At 32.1% G+C, this 19,301-nt stretch overlaps 1 protein-coding gene across 2 annotated transcripts in view; it reads right to left on the bottom strand.

The window, feature by feature from the left end:
- Window positions 1–2,003: 2,003 nt before the first annotated feature.
- LOC109095529 (putative histone-lysine N-methyltransferase PRDM6) overlaps window positions 2,004–19,301 on the bottom strand; it is a 28,375-nt gene continuing 11,077 nt past the window's right edge. The window contains exons 4-7 of one of the 2 annotated variants that reach the window (XM_042729158.1): window positions 15,469–15,593; window positions 10,808–11,153; window positions 6,481–6,657; window positions 2,004–2,303 (exon numbers count right to left, since the gene is read on the bottom strand). In XM_042729158.1, coding sequence (XP_042585092.1) covers window positions 2,189–2,303; window positions 6,481–6,657; window positions 10,808–11,153; window positions 15,469–15,593 — 763 coding nt within the window. In that variant the 3' untranslated portion in view covers window positions 2,004–2,188. Of the gene's footprint in view, window positions 2,304–6,470; window positions 6,658–10,807; window positions 11,154–15,468; window positions 15,594–19,301 lie in introns of both variants that reach the window. The other variant, XM_042729159.1, reaches the window with a different exon arrangement.

Here is a 19,301-nt window from a genome sequence, read left to right as displayed (position 1 = left end):
CAAATACAATCGACCAGTTTAATGCTAATCAAAGTTTGGTCATTACTTTATTCACAAGAACATTTTTATGTACAAAAATGTTGAAATCATGCAAACAAAAGCTGGATTTGAGCCGAACACATTCTGGAAATACAGCACAAGTCATGATTATCAGACATTCACGTGATTCATCAAAACTAAAGAGATTCTGTGTGTTTAGAAAAGGAGCACAGCTGCATTCAGTGGCTTTGGTTTGAGTGGAACATCAGAAATGACTTCGATTAAAAGTGTCTCATAATCATATTAAAGCTCTAGGAAATACACGATATAAAGTTGATCTGGGAATAACAGAGTAAACCCCACATTCAGTCGCTGTGACCGCAATGATTCGCCTCGCATGTCGGTGCATAAGAGCTGAAATATTAAATAATCAGAAAAGTGCCATACAGCATGATATGGGAGAAATATAATATTCAGAATTTACATTTTATACAAAGGAAAGTCATTTTTGGTGAAGCAGTGTACCCTTGTAAGTCATGCTGCCTAACGCTGCAGTTACACAGACGTGATGCGTTTCTGTCCAAACGCTGCTTTGGTTTGACACACAGCCTCACAAAGCAGGAAACCACATCTATAGATATAGATATATATTATATATGAATCATTTTTTGTATGCTGGGCAGACCCTTAACACTGCAAAAAGTGACGTTCTTCCTCTGTATTTAATATCTTGTGTTCCATTACAAATACCTGTACTTTAAAAATATGTGTAATACAATTAAATATGTGCAGTGTCACATGATTAATGCAGATTGTCACATGACCAGTTTACTTCCTGTTTGCACCTTGAGAAGATGATGCTGCATCAAAGCTCCAAAACAAAAGTCTTGTAAAGTATGTTAACATAAAGATATGACGAAGCTTTCTGGTACACGCTATCTTTAAGGTGTCTAGTATTAATATATGAATTCACATATACTGAGTTCTGTTGAGTGTGGTCATAGAATGAGTAAACATGTTGATGGTCACCATAGTGACCGCTGGGATATCAGTGAATTTAGCTTCACATATAAATCCAGTTACAGTTGTTAGTGAAAGCTGCACTAAAATGTTGCAATGACAAAATATTGCACTAAATTAAAAGATCAAATGTTACAAATAAGTTACAATACTGATGTTGTAGCACTAATATTACAATTTTATGATATATGTTACAGGAAAGTAACAATTTTGAAATTCATTGATGGTTGTATTTTTTGTCATTTATCTCTGTATTCCTGTCAGTGTTGTATTAAAGTTTTTATGCATAATAATAACCCTAGAATGTGATAAAACAGAGTTTAACATCGCACCAGTCACTTTTCCATAAAAAAATTCAAAAAATTGTTATTTATTATTGCAAAGGGTTGCTTATGACACATCATCTGGACATTTTCATGTCTGGGAAAAAATTAGGTATTAAACGGGTTAATACTTTTTTTATTGTTAATCACTGTTATTCACTGGAAATGCAAAATTTCTTGTTTTTGAGAAAATGATCAAAATGAAGTGAGATATAAAATTATAAAATAATTATTTAAAATTAGTTAAATAAAAAATAGTTAATTAAAAAAAGAAAACAAATGCTTGATGGGCTAAAACAAATAAATGCAAAGTAAATTTCTTTATCTGACATTATTGGGAGATTTTATTATTAATATTATTATTATTATTAATATTATACTAAATTTCTCAAAAACAAGATTACTTATCGCATCTCATTTTGTATTTCTTAACTTTTTATTATTATTATTATTATTTTAAACTCAAACTTAATATTGTAAGTCATTCTGCATCTCCAGTAAATGTATCTTGATTTATGTTTATTTTGATATTTGTACTGGAAAGCAAGACGGAAATAGTGCTGAAGAACGTCAGTTTTTGTTGTTCTGTTTTGTTCTGTTCTGTTCTGTTCTGTTCTGTTCTTCCAAACACAGTCTCATTTCAGGAACTCATGAATAAATAATCTCCCGATAGCCCCGCCCCCAACAGCCCCGCCCCCTATCTCTGTCAGGATCGATGTCTCTTAACGTCTCACTTATTTTATAACTGCTTTTGGTTTTCTGCGTGTGATTGAGAGTTTCTCCGAGGAAATCTTTGGTTTTGCTTAAGTGTCCGTGACATTTAATCATGATTTTCTCTGGTCGTTTAATTCCGGCCGGTCAATCAGTTAATCCACCTCGATTGATTCGCTGCTCTCGCTGATGGGTTTGCACTCGTTGGGCATCCGCTGGTGTCTGCTGAGCTGAGTGGCCTGCGTGAAGCTGCGCTCGCACCGCTCGCACCTGCACACACACACACACACACACACACACACGGGTCAGACCGGGTGTAATTGTGGGGCCTCATGACAGACACACAGAAAGCCTGTCAATAATGCGTGAGGAAGGGCGGCCCCTGGAGACCCCTGTGCAGATCGGGCCCCGGCCCCGCATCAGCATCACACACACAGATCAAGAACAACAGCAGCTTTCGATGAGGTTTGGGTCTCGGCTGAAGCAATCAGTTCAAAAATCTGAAGTCACAAAATCAGAAGCTGATTCGAGCAACTTCATAAGCGAAAATAATAACAAACAGTTTGAAGAAAAACATTTTTTTTTTGTCACTTACAATTGCATTCAGTACAAATAAACCAAGATATAAGAATTAGGTGAGTTTATGTTTTAAATTATATATACTGTATATATACAATACTGTTCAAAAGTTTGGGATCAGTAAGATTTTTTAATGTTTTTTATAGAATGAATATGAATCTCTATTCAACTGTAATGTATTTCTGTGATGTGCAGCTGTATTTTCAGCATCATTACTCCAGTCTTCAGTGTCACATGATCTTCAGAAATCATTCTAATATGATGATATTCTGCTCATTTCTGATTATTATCAATGTTGAAAACAGTTGTGCTGCACAATATTTTTGTGGAAACTGTGATTTTTTTTTCAGGATTTGTAAAAACTTTAATAGAACACCAATATGTTCATAATATATTAGATTTTTTTTTTTTTTTTTTTTTTACTTTTAATAAAAGTAAATTAATACTTTAATTTAGCAAGTATGCTTTAAATTGATCAAAGGTGATGATAAAGACATTTCTAATGTTACAAAAGATTTCTGTTTTTTTAGATAAATGCTGTTCTTCTGAACTTTCTATTCATCAAAGAATCCTGAAAAAATTCTACTCTGCTGTTTTCAACATGATAAATGTTTTTGAGCAGCAAATCAGTATATTATAATGATTTCTGAAGATCATGCGACACTGAAGACTGATAATAACAGATATTTACTTTAACATTTAGTCCTTTAGCAGACGCTTTTATCCAAAGTGACTTACAAATTATGACAATAGTAGCAATCAAAATCGACAAAAGAGCAATGATACGCAAGTGCTTTGATAAGTCTCAGTTAGATTAACACAGCACACGTAGCAAGGTGTTGTTTTAAATTATATAATAAATAAAAAGAAAACAGATAGAATAGAAAAATAGAGCAAGCTAGTGTTAGAGGCCTTTTTTGCTTTTGCTAACTGTATTTAATTTAACATTTGTTCTTGTTTTAAGTATAAACTCATTTAATGAGTAATATCTTTATATTATATTATATTATATTATATTATATTATATTATATTATATTATATTATATTATATTATATTATATTATAAATATTACTTTTCCATTACAACTAACTCCAGTAAATGTGATCTCACTTCATTAAATATATTTAAAAAAAAAAATATTATATTAAATATTTAATATTAAATAAAATGCATATTTTATTATAATATATTATACATTTAACTTCAGTAAATGTGATCTCACTTCATTAAATATATTTAAATAATTAAATATTATATAAAATGTTAAATAAAACATAATATATAATTGATATTATTTGATGTTGTATTATAATAGGTTTTGTATCCTGATGACAGACGCAGTAAAGCGGAGGAAGAGCAGACCTCTTCTGTCAAGCAGACATTGACCAGCTAAAGATTTCGGAGCGCTTCTGATGATTGTCTTTGCTGAAACGCTGAAGTTTGTGTTGCACTGATTGCTTATTAGACGCTTGATTTGTTACTGAAGCACGACTGCTGTACGTCTGAACAAGGACGGACATAAAACACACTACAGATAACACATCTGTCCAATCATGCTTTCAGCTCCAAATCTGGATAATCTCAACTTTATAAAAACTCTAGACAGCTCCACTGGTTTCGATCAGTATTGCTGGAGAGCTCCACTGAAAGCATGATGTCTGCTGGAGAAATGGGTCACGTGTCAATAACACCAATCCATCAAGTGCTGTAATTGTTTTAAAGAAACCGCGTGAGAATGTACAGCAATATTGTCATGATGAGGACTGACACGGGTTTGTCTTTAGTCAAAGTCTGCGACTCATCACTGTGAAACAAACAAACCAATCTTACTTCTTCAAAAACATTATATGTTATATTAATAAGAAAAAAGTAAATTATAACATGTATAAACAGAATATATAATATGAATTTGAAAATGTATAAATTTGTATTTTTTAAATTAATAATAATAACAAAATAGTTATGAAGAAATGACTAATGACTATGTAAAATTATATAAAAAAAGACTAAAAAACATTAAAAAAAAAAATATATATATATATATATGATATATATATATATATATATATATATATATATATATATATATACTGTAAAAGTATGTATATATGTGAAAAAAATGTAATTAAATATAAATGTATATTTAAAAAAAAAAATTGAGAGCTTGAAAATATATGAGCCGTGCTGGCACAATGAGTGTGAATGTGCATGGTCTAAATTTGAGCTACAGGCCAAAAAAAAACCTTTCCGTTTTGGTCAAATTTAAGGTTTTCACAAAAATGAGTTCATTAAGCCCTCTTCTAGCGATCCCAATGCTTTAAATAGTAATTAAACCTCTAAAATCATCTTTATTTGTATGTTTTCTGAGAGGAGTACCTGCTTCTCAAGTTGTAGGTCTATTGTTGTAAAGCACTTCATTCCAGCTTTGTGAATATTCATATTGAATTCTCAATCACATGAGTCCAAACCCATGAAATATGATTTTCAAACCCATGCTGATGAAAACAAAACAATCGCGCTGACTGACATTTACAAAGCGCATGCATAAGACACGCAGTCTCTCTATAAAGTACATTATTGTGAAATATGTCTTGGCGAGGTTCACACAGACATACATCATCTGTTATGTCTTACATGAACGTTTAGTTAACAGTTCTGATGATCAAATCTGATGTGCAGCGTTATATCAGATCCATGCATTACAGCAGGTCCTAATATAGATCTGTCTCAGTGTTAATCACACATTAAAAGAAAAAGACTCTTGATTAAAACTACTGTTTATTTGCATCTTTGTTATTATTTTTAATAACAAAGGTAAAATTAAAAAATAGCAATATTGTGATTAATAATATAGTTATTATTATTAATTATTGGTGATTTTGATTTGGAATCTTCAGAAAGCTTGAACTTTATTTTTCTCTAAATCAGATCTGCTGACTCCGTCGTCTTCAAACGGTTGTAGCTCAGTCTTTTTTTGTCAGATTCTAACAAGTCATATTTCATTTTGAAGGTAATTTTAATGAAGAATGTGAAAATAAATAGAACTCATTTTTAAAAATGTCCTCATTTCAACTAATTTTGCAAGCACAGATCACATATGCCTAATTTTATATATACATATATGAAAAAAAAAATATATATATTATATATATGTGTGTGTGTGTGTGTGTGTGTGTGTGTGTGTGTGTGTGTGTGTGTGTGTGTGTGTGTGTGTGTGTGTGTGTGTGTGTGAAAAAATATTTAATTAAAAAATATGTAAACTAAAAAATCAGATATAAAATATATATAAAAAATATATGTATAGAAAATCGATAGATTTAAAATATGAAAAATTTTATAAACACATATATTATATGAAAACTTCTTATATATATTATATGAAAACTAATATTAAAATACATATTGTCAATAAAATGTGTGTGTGTGTGTGTGTGTGTGTGTGTGTGTATATGAAGAGTTTATTTGCAAAAACAAATAAATTATTTGTTTTTTAAAATGTTCAAAAATCATGTTTTTTATTATGTTATCATGTTTTTATTGTATTTTATTGTGTTAGTTAGCTGTTTTTTAAGTTATTTTTTAACCTAATCAAAATAAACCAGCTGCACTTTGATTGAGATGAATTGGAATGAATTGCACAATGACTAAACTCTTCATATATATATATCTATATATATATATATATATATATATATATATATATATATATATATATATGTTAAAATAAAAATGAGTCATAATTGAGAGCTTGAAAGCATGGCTGGTGCTTGTTGGAGAAGCTGAAGTGTATGGACAGTACAGAAATGGATCAAATATTCTTGTGAAACAGACGGTTGTAGGATTGGATGGTACTCACTGTTACTTACTTGAAAGGCTTCTCCCCGGTGTGCGTGCGGATGTGGTTGTTGAGGGTGGTGGCCCCGGCGAAGGCTCGGCCGCAGTAGCCGCACTTGAAGGGCCGGTCGCTGGAGTGTGTGACCACGTGATTGCGGAGCTCCGACGGCTGCGAGAACGACTGCGAGCAGTGTCCGCACTGATACGGCCTGAAACACAGAGCCCTCATCATCCATCAATAACCCCAGACCTGCACCGAGAGCATCCGATCGGCTGACGAGTCAAGCCGAACTTCTGCCTCGTTATGTATTTGCTTGAAGCAGAAGAGGCCTGTGCATCATCTGATCACATGCACAGAATCAAACTAAAGGCGCTTTTGTAAAGGCTCTGATCTTTCTGATATCATAATTAAGTGACATTTAAGTGTCTTGATCAGTGTTTCATCAGGTTTCGCTTCAAACTATAAAAATAGATATAATCAGAAATACAAAAACAATGAGGAGAGTGTACTCTCTTCATAATATTTTATAATATGATAAAAAAAGAATTTTTTTTGGACAAAACAAACATTCTTGAATGTTTGTATACAGTACAGACCAAAAGTTTGGAAACATTACTATTTTTAATGTTTTTGAAAGAAGTCTCTTCTGCTCATCAAGCCTGGCATTTATTTGATCAAAAATACAGAAAAAAATGTAATATTGTGATATATTATTACAATTTAAATACTTGTTTTTTAAATTTATTATACTTTAAATTATCATTTATTTCTGTGATGCAAAGTGCTGAACTTGTTTAGGATCATTATCACATGATCCTTTAGAAATCATTCTAATAATAGGATGATTTCTTATCAAGTTGGAAACAGTTCTGCTGCTTAATATTTTTTCAGAACATGTGATACTTTTTTTAGGACTTTGATGAATAAAAGTAAAAAAAAAAAAAAAAAAAAAAAAAAGAAGCTATGTTTATAAAAATAAATATTTTGTAATAACAATATACACTACTGGTCAGTAATTTGGGGGTCAGTACTTTTTTTTTTCTTCATTTTTTAAAATAAAATCAATACTTTTTATTCAGCAAGGATTTGTTAAAGTTGATAAAAGTGATAGTACAGAAAATATATTATTTAGAAATATATATTATAATTTTTTTTATTTTTATTTGAACTAAAAAAGGCAGTTGTTTTTAAAACCTTTTATTCATCAAATATGATAGACAGCAGAACTGTTTCCAACACTCATAAGCGTAAATCAGAATATTAGAATGATTTTCTAAATGATCATGTGATAGACTGGATGTTACATGTGACACTGAAGGCTGGAGGAATGATGCTTGAAAATTCAGCTTTGCATCACAGGAATAGTAATTATTTTTTTTATTGAGTATATTCAAATAGAAAACTATTATTTTTAAGTTGTAATAATATTTCACAATATTACGTGTTTTTTCTGTATTTTTTTGATCAAATAAATGCAGGCTTGATGAGCAGAAGAAACTTCTTTCAAAAACATTAAAAATAGTAATGTTTCCAAACTTTTGACCTGTACTGTATGTCTACATATAAAATACACACACACACACACACACACACACACACACGCTCTATAGTCTACTGTATATATGAAGTGTTCCAGCACAGATGTCAGTGTTTCCTGATGAAGCTGAGCAAGTGACTGAAGTTTTTCTGTATGATGCTGAATATCTTCAGGTGATGAATGTGTGCGGTGCTTTAACTACAGCAGCACGCGTGATTAATGTCTGCTTATTGTTTATATTGGCTGCTAAAAAAAAAAAAAAAACGCAGCAGGCCGGAGCGGGACGGACATTCGTTAATGAAACGTGTCATCACCTTCCAAACCCACCTTCAGCACCGTTTCAGAGCAAAAGCGGCTCCTCGGATGTCTTACTCGAGAATATTTCCACTGCTCGATATGGTAATGAATGGCTCTTTACTCGTTAATGAAACGTGTCATCGCTGAGATTGATGTGAGCAAACAAAAACAAGAAAAACACCTGCGCATCAGCAGAACACAGCAGCGCAATGATGCCGTGATTTATCCAGCGCAAATCTACATATAAACTAAACATCAATAAATATGTAGAAGCCAAAGGCCATAAAGCATCCACGAGATCATTTCCCACAGATCGTCTCGGATTGCCTCGTTCAGCTAAATTTTATCTGCGCCTCAGGGTCATAAAGTTGAGTATCGACAAAGCCTCACATCGACTCCATCCCGCAAACATTTTTCTTCTGTATGAATATTAGTTTATTGAATAAGTGGCATCTGTTTTCCTCTGCATTCACCTCTGGACTGGGGATTTCTTTGTGACGCAGCAGCTGATTTATAGAACTGAACGCAGCACGGAAAATAGAGGTAAGCAAAAAATTTCCAATCCATTGCTCGGCCGTGTTTAATTAGGTTTAGAGATGCTACACTCATGTCAAATCAACTCAGGAACCTTCAGACGTGAAGATCTCAGAACGAATCCCATCTTGATGCTCAGATTCACAGAGATATGGATCTGAATCATCAGAACTTTTACTGACTCTACAAAGACTGAACTTGAACTGAATTATTAGGACTCTAAAGAGCTGCTTTATACTTAAGAACAGCTTTTTACAGTTAACTGAAAGTAATTATGACACTAAACACTAAAATTAAAACCATTTATATATGTTACTTGAAATATAAAATAAGCATGAATTAAAATAAAATAAAATATAAAAATCTTTCTATTTTCAGCTAGTCGAGAAAAACATTTCTAATTTTAATTTAGTTTAATTTGATGTACTAAAACAACTAAAAATAAAAACTTATATTTCAAAACATAACTAATAAAAGTGACAAAAACAAAACAACAATACTAAAACTCAAATTTAAATGGAAACAGAAAATTTAAAAATATTAAATATTCAAAATATTAACAGAAAACTATAATGTCCCACTGATACTAAAATAACACTGGTTAGGAAACAAATTTCAAAGTAGGATTAGAATTTGTTTTAAAATTGAACTTTGCAACATCGACATGGTTACAGAACTGAACTGAATCTGAACTAAACTGAATTATGACACTTTTGTCTTCTATAAAGATGCTTTATGGCTAAGAACAGAGTAATTCTAATTATCTAAATCTACAACTGAATCTATAATTAAAACCATAAAAACATAATTGATTAATTAATTAATAAATAAAAAAAAAACTGCTAAAAATTACAAAAACACAACAAAATTACTAGAATTACTAAAATTACAATGAAAACAATATATAAAAATAAATATTGTTTCAAAATATTAATAAAAACTGTAATAGCATATCAAAGACACAAAATTAACACCAGTTAAGAATCTAATTTTAAACTAAGAATTGAAGAGCTGGATTTGTTTCAGAATTGATCAACTTTGCAACATCGAAAAATACAATATAAAACAAAACAAAACAAATCAGAATTAATAAACACACTTTTGTCTTCTGTAGAGATGCTTTATAGCTGACAACTGAATTTCAAATTTAGAATCGAAGAATTTAATTTATTTTATAATTGATCAATTTTGTAGCACTGAATCTGTTATTGAACTGAATTGAATCATGACACTTATGTCTTCTGTAGAGCTGCTTATAGTTAAGGATCAAGTTTCAAATTAAGAATAACGATGATCTACGAAAAACTGCAAAACAAAAACACTTACACAAAACAATAAAATAATCAAAACATATGAAAAACAAACAACTCTTTTCCCCTCCACAGATCCTGCAACAATAAATATTATCTATAAATAACTGATGAATTTTGCAGCATTAAAGGGTTAGATCACCCAAAAATGACTGCGGAAGTGAGAGAAAAGTAATAATAACATTTTAAGTATGGATATTTTTCTTACAAAAACGCATGGATTCACTACAGGAGGCCTTTACTCACCCCCTGGAGCTGTGTGAGGCACATTTTAATATGGATGGATGCGCTTTATTTGATTTCTTTTGGACTGTTGAAAAAAAAAAACGCTTGCCTCTAAAGCTTGGAAGAGCAAGCACAATTTTTAATATAACTCTGATTGGATTCATCTAAAATAATAATAATAATAATAATAATAATAATAATAATTAACTCTAACACTAGCTTGCTCTGTTCTTTTTCTGTTCTGTCTGTATTCTTTTTATTTATTATATAATTACTACTTGCTACGTGTACTTCATTAAGCTAACTGAGACATGTCACAGCACTTGAATATCATTGCTCTTTTGTTAGTTTTGATTGCTTCCTCATTTGTAAGTCACTTTGGATAAAAGCAACTGCTAAATGACTAAATGCGAATGTGAATGTAAAGTGCTGTAGAAATCAGCGTGCGCTCGTACCTGTCGGGGTTCTGCGTGCACACGTGCATCTGCAGCAGGATCCTCTGCGTGAAGGTCTTGAAGCACTGGCCACACTTCCACAGATGCCAGTCGCTGAACTCGGAGCTCAGCTGGCTGGTGGAGGTCGGGCTGGCCAGCACACGCTGGTTCTTCCCGCTCATCTGGCTCAGGCTGGACTCGGCGTGACTCTTGTCCAGCAGAGAGAAGCTCCGAGAGCAGGGCGACTGAGGGAAGACCATGGAGCGCGGCAGCAGCAGCGAGGAAGATGAGGGTTTGGGGCTCTTGCTGAAGGGCTGGAGAGAGTCCTGACGCGACATTGCCTCCATGACAGTAGACGGCACGTTCACTGCACCAGAAACAGCAGCAGAACATCTGAGTCAAACTGAGAAACACTCTGTTACTCCAAATAATACAAATGTGAACCCAAATAAAATTGTATTTAACAGAATTTCCATTGATGTATGGTTTGTTAGGAGGACAAAATTTGAAAATCTGGAATCTGAGGGAGCAAAAAAATCTAAATATTGAGAAAATCCATCTTTAAAGTTGTTCAAATGAAGTTCTTAGCAATGCATATTACTAATCAAAAATTAAGTTTTGATATATTTACGGTAGGAGAATTTACAAAATCTCTTCATGGAACATGATCTTATCTTATATCCTAATGATTTTTGTCATAAAGAGAAATGTATAATTTTGAACCCATACAATGTATTGTTGTCTATTGCTACAAATATCAAATATACCTGTGCTACTGATGATCTGCTTCTGTGCACCAAAAAAGTATATATATATATATATATATATAGATATATATATATAATATATATATATATATATACTTTTAAAATTTATTAAATATTTAACTGCCACAGAAACACAAGCAGAACATCTGACTCAAACAGATAACAACTAAAAAAAAAAAAAAAAAAAAATATTAACAGAAATAAAAAAATACAGAAACATTAACATAAAAATAAAACTATAAGATAATTTATAAATTTTATAAATATTTAACAGAAATATTAACCATAAAAAGCATCTCAGTTAGATAGTAACATTTTCTCATATTCACTTAGTTTATTTTGAAGTACTAAAATACCTAAAACTAAATGAAATAAAACAAGTAAATAAAATAAATAAAAACTATATAGTCTTATTTAAATAAATAAATACATAAATATAAAAAAAAAACATATAAAAAAAAAATAAAACGTTAAAAAAAAAAAACAAAAAAAAAAAAAAAGAAAAATAAACCACAACACAATATTTTAAACGCAAAACACAATTTAATTTTATTTTTCAGGATTTACAGATAAATAGTAAGTTTTGATCAATTTATTGCATCCTTGATGAAAGAAAGTGTTAATTTCTAAAAAAAAAAAAAAAAATCTTACTGACCCCAAACTTTTGAATGCTCATGTATAATTTAATTGGTCACACAGACATAAAGCACGATCTGAACAATTTCTTGAATTGGCAAATAAATAACTATATATCTTAAAAGTAAATGTATTAAATGTAATGTTTATTTTTTCAAAAACTGACTAAACAGCATTAGAGAATCAGCCATAGAGTCAGATCTTGGATGATGAACCGACGTCTTCAGACGCTTTCAAAGACACTTTATGTTCAGGAAGGCTGAACCACATTCCACATTCATCATCACACAGCATGCTGTGCACATAAACACTGAATTAGCCGACTGTAAGACGAGACATGTGAGAACACTCTGATTCAATAACGCCAGCGCATTCGATGCAGCATGAAGCATGAATCTCCAGAAGTCGTCTGATCACCGCTGAGCGTCAGCCGCAGACCTAAGATTAGACTGAACGTGGAGAAACACACAGATGAAAGCTCTGCTCCGCAGGCCAGGGTATCTCAGGACTCACTAATTACATGTGCATCCGAGCAGATCTGAGCCTTCATATATTCAGACTCACACATAAATCCTGGGCTCCACAGACAAACAGTGTCAAAACAGCTTCTGATCAGCGAAGAGCTCCTCTCTCGCAGTATTTCTCGACAGCACATCTCTCAGATCACATGACAGACTGTAGAGAGCTCTGTCTAAACACGACAGTAAGCAGACTGAACTCATAAAGTCTGTCTGCTGTAAACACTGGACTGTCAGACTCACTCTCTCCTCCAGCAACAGCCTTCGCTGGGAGAACATACATGAACTCTAAGCTGAGCGATTCTTCTGATTTATCCATCAATTCAAATTAGCGATGCACGATATTAGATTTTTTTCCGATAGCTGATATGCCGATTTTTTTTCAAATAATTTTGGCCAGTAGCCGATGCCGATACCAATATATATTTCCCTTTGTTTTGAAACAACATCAAGACTCTCCTGTGCAGAAATTATAAACAAATTATTTTTAATTTTAGTTGATTTTGAGCAAAAACTTATTTGTTAGAAGTAATCAACAAGTAAAATGATAAGATATTATGTCTCGTTTTCTGTAAAAAAATAAATAAATAAAAAATAAATTGTTAGTTTTTGCTTAAAACGAGCAAAAATATCTCAAAATATAATAGGGTAGGAAAAATAATCTTTAAGATTATTTTCTTACCCCATTGGCAGATATTTTTCTTGTTTTAAGCAAAAACTAACAAAATTGTATTTATTTTTAAAATGTAGTAATTTTTTTATTTTAATTTTTTTTTTTTTTAGAAAACGACTTAATATCTTAAATAATTTTACTTGTCAAGTAAATGCATCTTGATTCAAGAATGTTTAGATATTTATACTAGAAAACAAGAGAAAAACACTAAATAAGAGAATCATTTTTTGCAGTGTATTACATTTTACTGAGTAAATCTGTATATATCAAATTATAAAATACAAAAGTCACATATGTTATTATTATTAATTAAAGCAATAAAAAAAACTCTATTTTATTTATTCAAAAAAGTATCTTGATGATATTTGTGTATTTTACTTTCATTTTATTACAAGTAGGCTAACAGAAACTGAACTATACTATAATAAAACTTTATATGAGTTAGTAATGCAATAAAAACAAAACACAAAGGGCGAAAATAATAAAAAAGATACAACTGAAATGAGTGCGTTTTTATGCAAGTCTGAAATATTACACTAACAGCCTGCAACAGAAATTAAACTTGCTTCTTTTTCTTATTAAAGCTACAAACGTCCTTCAGTCAACAGCGGTGAGTGCTTTTCTCTTCGTCTTTTGTTGTTTGGTTGATATTAGCAGCAGGAATATTAGACTGCTGTCACTTTAAGAGCTGCATGGATCCAATTTACTGTAACACATGTATTTTCATTCTCAACTGTTTGTGTTCACTTAAGACGTAACCAACAAGGGTTTATGTGAGTGATCACTAAGCACTGCATTTGGAAAGTTTTGCATTTATTTCACCATTTATGTGCACAGCTTAAGCTAAACGTTCACTTGACTTGACCGTGTACTGCTCTGTGTCAGAGCACGTGCACAGAAACAGTGCGAGTTCTCTTTCATGCTTTTAAAAACACAAATAAATCTAATAAATGTTAATAAGTCAAGCACATCCCATTTTGCCACATTACTAATTTGCATGTGACGTTTTGACTTTTAAGTGTCGTTTCATGATGCAATGCTATGTTCAAACGTGTCCGTCAAGCACGTTTACATAAAAAAGCAATGGAAAAGCAGAAAGCAGTGCAGAACTGCTACTGTATGTTTGATGTTTGATGATGCTGACAGACTGAAAGCTGCTGCTGTTTTCAATCACTGTTAATAATCGTCTATTACTGCTGTTACACTGACAGTCAGGAAGAGCTTGAATTGACTCAACTTAAACTCGACCTCTAAAACTGAATGTTTTGGCTAAGAAATATTCAGCTTTTTTTTAAATTATAAATAATTTCTGAACATATAGAATATGTTAAAGACAATATTTGCCTTCATATACCCTTATATACAGTATAATGCATTGTAAAAGTAGTTTTAATGGATTAATTATGCCTTGTAATGCACCTTGTAATGATCTCATGAATTATTGTAACCACAGCTATAATATATTATAATACTAATCTGTTCATTATTCCACCTTTAGAAAGAATAATGCATTAAAACACAAGACAAGCAAACCTTCATATATTATGATGCATTTTAACTTTTGTTACAATTACTGTATGCGTGAAAAGATCAAATGTATTAGAACATACAACCCTAACCTTTATAATGCACTATATAAAGGCTTTCAGTGTTACAGATGGTTTAATAAGTTTTTAAGAAAATGTTACTTGAATCATGTTGTAGTTACATTTTCTAAACTGACTAGTTGCACATTTAAGAAATTGAAATCATTATCTTGAATCAGATGCACTTATCAGGAGCTCCTGTGAGAGCATCTACATCTGTAATGTAGGTGAAACGTACCAAAACCACCGAAACTGAGCAGAACCAGCGCAAACTTCTTAAAAAAGAAGAAGCTGAAACTGAAAACTATTCTGGATGAGATTTGTTCACGTAGCAGCGACTAAATGCAACAACAAACATCTGAATCTGAATGTCACTGATGTGACAGATGACAAAATCATGGAAAACACACTTATAATTCCTCAAAGATGCATCAGTGTGTCTGTAGTGGGAATAAGTGTGTGAATGGTTCAGATGAGATTGATGTAGAAGAGTGTCTCTTACAGTTTTCGTCTTGTGCGACGCACTGCAGCGGGATCCCGAAGAAAGACGTGTAACTGTCGTTGTACCAAACCAGGAGCTCCGTGCCTCGAGGGATATCTGCACACGCCCGGTAGAAGATACATGACCTGAAACATTCAAACACAATGCTTAGAAATCAAAATTACATCTGAATATACAATGACTATAAAATATGTAAATCCACTATAAAATATTAAATCATTCATAATCATGCTGGAATTTATCGCCATCCTTGATTTAGTCTCATCCATAACATGTGACATGTTGGTGAAGCTAAAAACAATAATTTAATTATTTAATTTAGTTTAAATAACATTAATCAAACTATTTATAAAGCAGAGTACATTTAAAATGTATTCAATAAAAGGACTACAAAATATGTAAATCCATTATAAAATATATCAAATCATTAATTGTCAACAAGTTTGACATATTCTTTATGAAACTTAAAACAAAAAGGGTTAAATTACATTAAATAAGCTGTTTATAAAACAAAAATTACATTTAAAATGTATTGCAAACCATTCTAAAATATATCAAATCATTCATTGGCATGTATATATAGTATATTATATATATATATATATATATATATATATATATATATATATATACTGATACAGCATTCATTCTTCAGCTCAATCTCAGCTCAATCTCATATTCACAATAAAGCGATATCTTTGTCATACAATCCTTTCATCTGTTAAGGGTGATTTTTGATGACAGCGCTGATCTGTGCATTTGTTGGTTGCTCTTACAAGCTGTTGTTGAGAGTAAAAATAACTTCCTTGCATTTCAGTCTTTTCAATATAAAAGTCTTTAATGCTCTTGTTGCCATCTAATGGCAGAACAATGTAACTAAAATCACCATCATGTACACACACAATGTTTCCCAATAATACATATTATTATTAAATACTACTATTATTTATATATTTGTTGAACAATAATTTTAACAAACAACAGCCATTATAAAAGTTTCTAGGCAATTCAGTTGGAAAAGTACAAAGGCAGCGCTCTGATACACAGCATTGACGTTACATAAACATGATGAGATTTTGCCAAAACTATTTGCTCTGGAACAAATAATAGATTAATGAGACCAAAGACTGCATGTTAGATTTATCCAAAATGAAATATATCTCATGTTTAATCACTATAGAGACATCAGAGCCAGCTGTAAATTCCAGAAGATCTAGCCGAGGTGAGGCGCTCTCTCCGCAGGTTCATGAGCACTAAACGCCTGCTGACACCCTGGAGCTCACATCTCTGAAAACATCGAAGCTAATTTTCAAATCGACGTTATCTTTATTAACAAATTGCATATTTGGGGCCAGATTTGCTAAACAGGGCAAATTAGCAAGAGAGCACAATTCCAAAACAGCGCAGATGGGCGTAGAAATTTCTGCTGGTGATTTACTGAAACACACAAATTAAAGAATCACAACCCAACATCTCATTTACATATCGACCGATGCAATTCATCAGGTGCGGGTGATCTACTTACGACACAGGCGCAAAATAGTTTAAGAAAAGCTTTTTGGGGGCATCAAATAATGATGCAAACACCAGTAATTTGACGAGCGCAAATGTTAGTAAATCATGTTGCATGATTCATTTTGATACTCTCCTCCCATAAATTTAGCATCTGAAGGAACACTCCTACAAATGCATATTCAATCAGGTCAGACACAAAAATAACTGTGTTCATGACTTTTCAGCGCTAATTCGTCACTGCGCATCTTAAGTAAATCCTGACAGTACTATTTTAACACCAAAAGACGGTTTGCGCTGGCACCAGCTGTTAGTAAACCTGGCCCTTGAAGTCTAAGTACATTATCGCCTAAACTCTTAAAACTACCTTCTGTGACACAAACAGTGTTCTTTTTACAATAATAGTGGATTTGGGCATCCGCTTTGACACATTCCCTGGGAGAAATACCATAAATGGAGTGATACAAACGGTGAAATGGTTCTGTGGGATATTGGGTGAATATCTCAAGGGTGAAAAAGACTTGTTGTCCGCACACTGAAAAGACCACAAGGGTCTATCAAAAATATCGTTTTTTAATTTATTTATTTAAAAAACAACAACAATAAAGCATATATGACTCTGCAGCACAGAAGCAGTCATCAGTAGCACAGGTATATTTGTAGCAATAGACAACAATACATTGTATGGGTCACAATTATACATTTCTCTTTTATGACAAAAATCATTAGGATATTAAGTAAAGATCACGTTCCATGAAGATATTTAGTAAATTTCCTACCGTAAATATATCAAAACTTAATTTTTGATTAGTAATATGCATTGCTAAGAACTCCATTTGAACAACTTTAAAGATGATTTTCTCAATATTTGGATTTTTTTGCTCCCTCAGATTCCAGATTTTCAAATAGTTGTATCTCAGCCAAATATTGTCCTCCTAACAAACCATACATCAGTGGAAAGCTTATTTATTCAGATGATGTATAAATCTCATTTTCAAAAATATTGACCCTTATAACTGGTTTTGTGCTCCAGGGTCACATATTATTTGTAGACGAGCAGGGACTAACCCTAACCCTATCCGTCCTCTGCTTTCACTGACAGACGCGTGAGCAGAGGAGAAAAACCTATAAACGTTTGACTCTTTGGTCCTGGTGGAAGTGCTGAGATCGGAGCATTTTATTAATTCTTTCCACCACGACATCAAAATAAAACAAGAGCCGAGTCCATAAATCAGCATCATCTCATAAGCGAGAAAGAGAGAGAGAGAAAACACGTCTCTCAGCTCGGCTTCGCTCAACATAAACACTGCAGCGCTCCAGTAAATGCAGTGGGACTCAATGAGTCGGCGGGCCGCTGAAAGAGGCTGTTTGGGGAGCGATGGGTGGTCCTGCACACGTTTAGACCGAGCACACCAACACCGTCACCTCCCAAACACGCATGAATCTGCGCAGATCAAAGCGTGCTGACAGCGATTTACTGCTGTGGTTGGGTGAGTCATGAAGCCGCCGCGGGATGCCCCCTGCGCAGGAGATGCCAGCGGACATTACCGTCAGAGCAAACCAAACAGCCAACTCCGACTCCATCCATCACCAGAGCCTTTGAAGAGGATTCCATCGAGATATTGCAAATCATAACAGATAATCTGGAGCCGCACTACAACACAGGCTTACATGAAGAAGATCAGGTCAATATTAAAAACCCCTTCAGTCTGAGCTCTGTGGAACATCATCAGACACCGACTGACACACGACTATTCAACTAAATAAGGACATTGCATGGACTTTTACTGTTTTTATATACAGCTAGTTATAAATACTATAAACAAAAACCAACAGAAAACTTTTTGCATTTTTAGAATTGAAAAACAAACTTTATTTATTAAATTTTTATACCGTTTTTACTTTATAAAGATGTTTTGGGAGGTTTAACATACAAAAATCAGCAAGTTTTGTCCACACACTAAACAGAAAATATATATTTTATTATTTTTATTTTTTTAAGATAAAAAAAGATATAAAAGAATATTTTAAAAATAAAAAAAGTCCACCATTTAGATTTAAAAAAACTAAAAGCCACAACAATTGGACTAAAAGCCACAATAATACTAAAAAATGCTTATTAAAAGTAAATATATTTTTAGATTTAAAAATATGATTATATATTTATTTTTTTGAGAGATTCTATATATATATATATCTATATATAGATATATATACTATATATATTCTATATATATATATATATATCTATATTCATATCATATATATATATATACATATATATATATATATATATATATAGATATAAAAGTATATATATA

This window comes from Cyprinus carpio, chromosome B8, assembly GCF_018340385.1.
Source record: "Cyprinus carpio isolate SPL01 chromosome B8, ASM1834038v1, whole genome shotgun sequence".
In the NCBI taxonomy this organism is placed as follows: Eukaryota; Metazoa; Chordata; class Actinopteri; order Cypriniformes; family Cyprinidae; genus Cyprinus; species Cyprinus carpio.
This window is presented reverse-complemented; position numbering and strand designations above follow the sequence as displayed.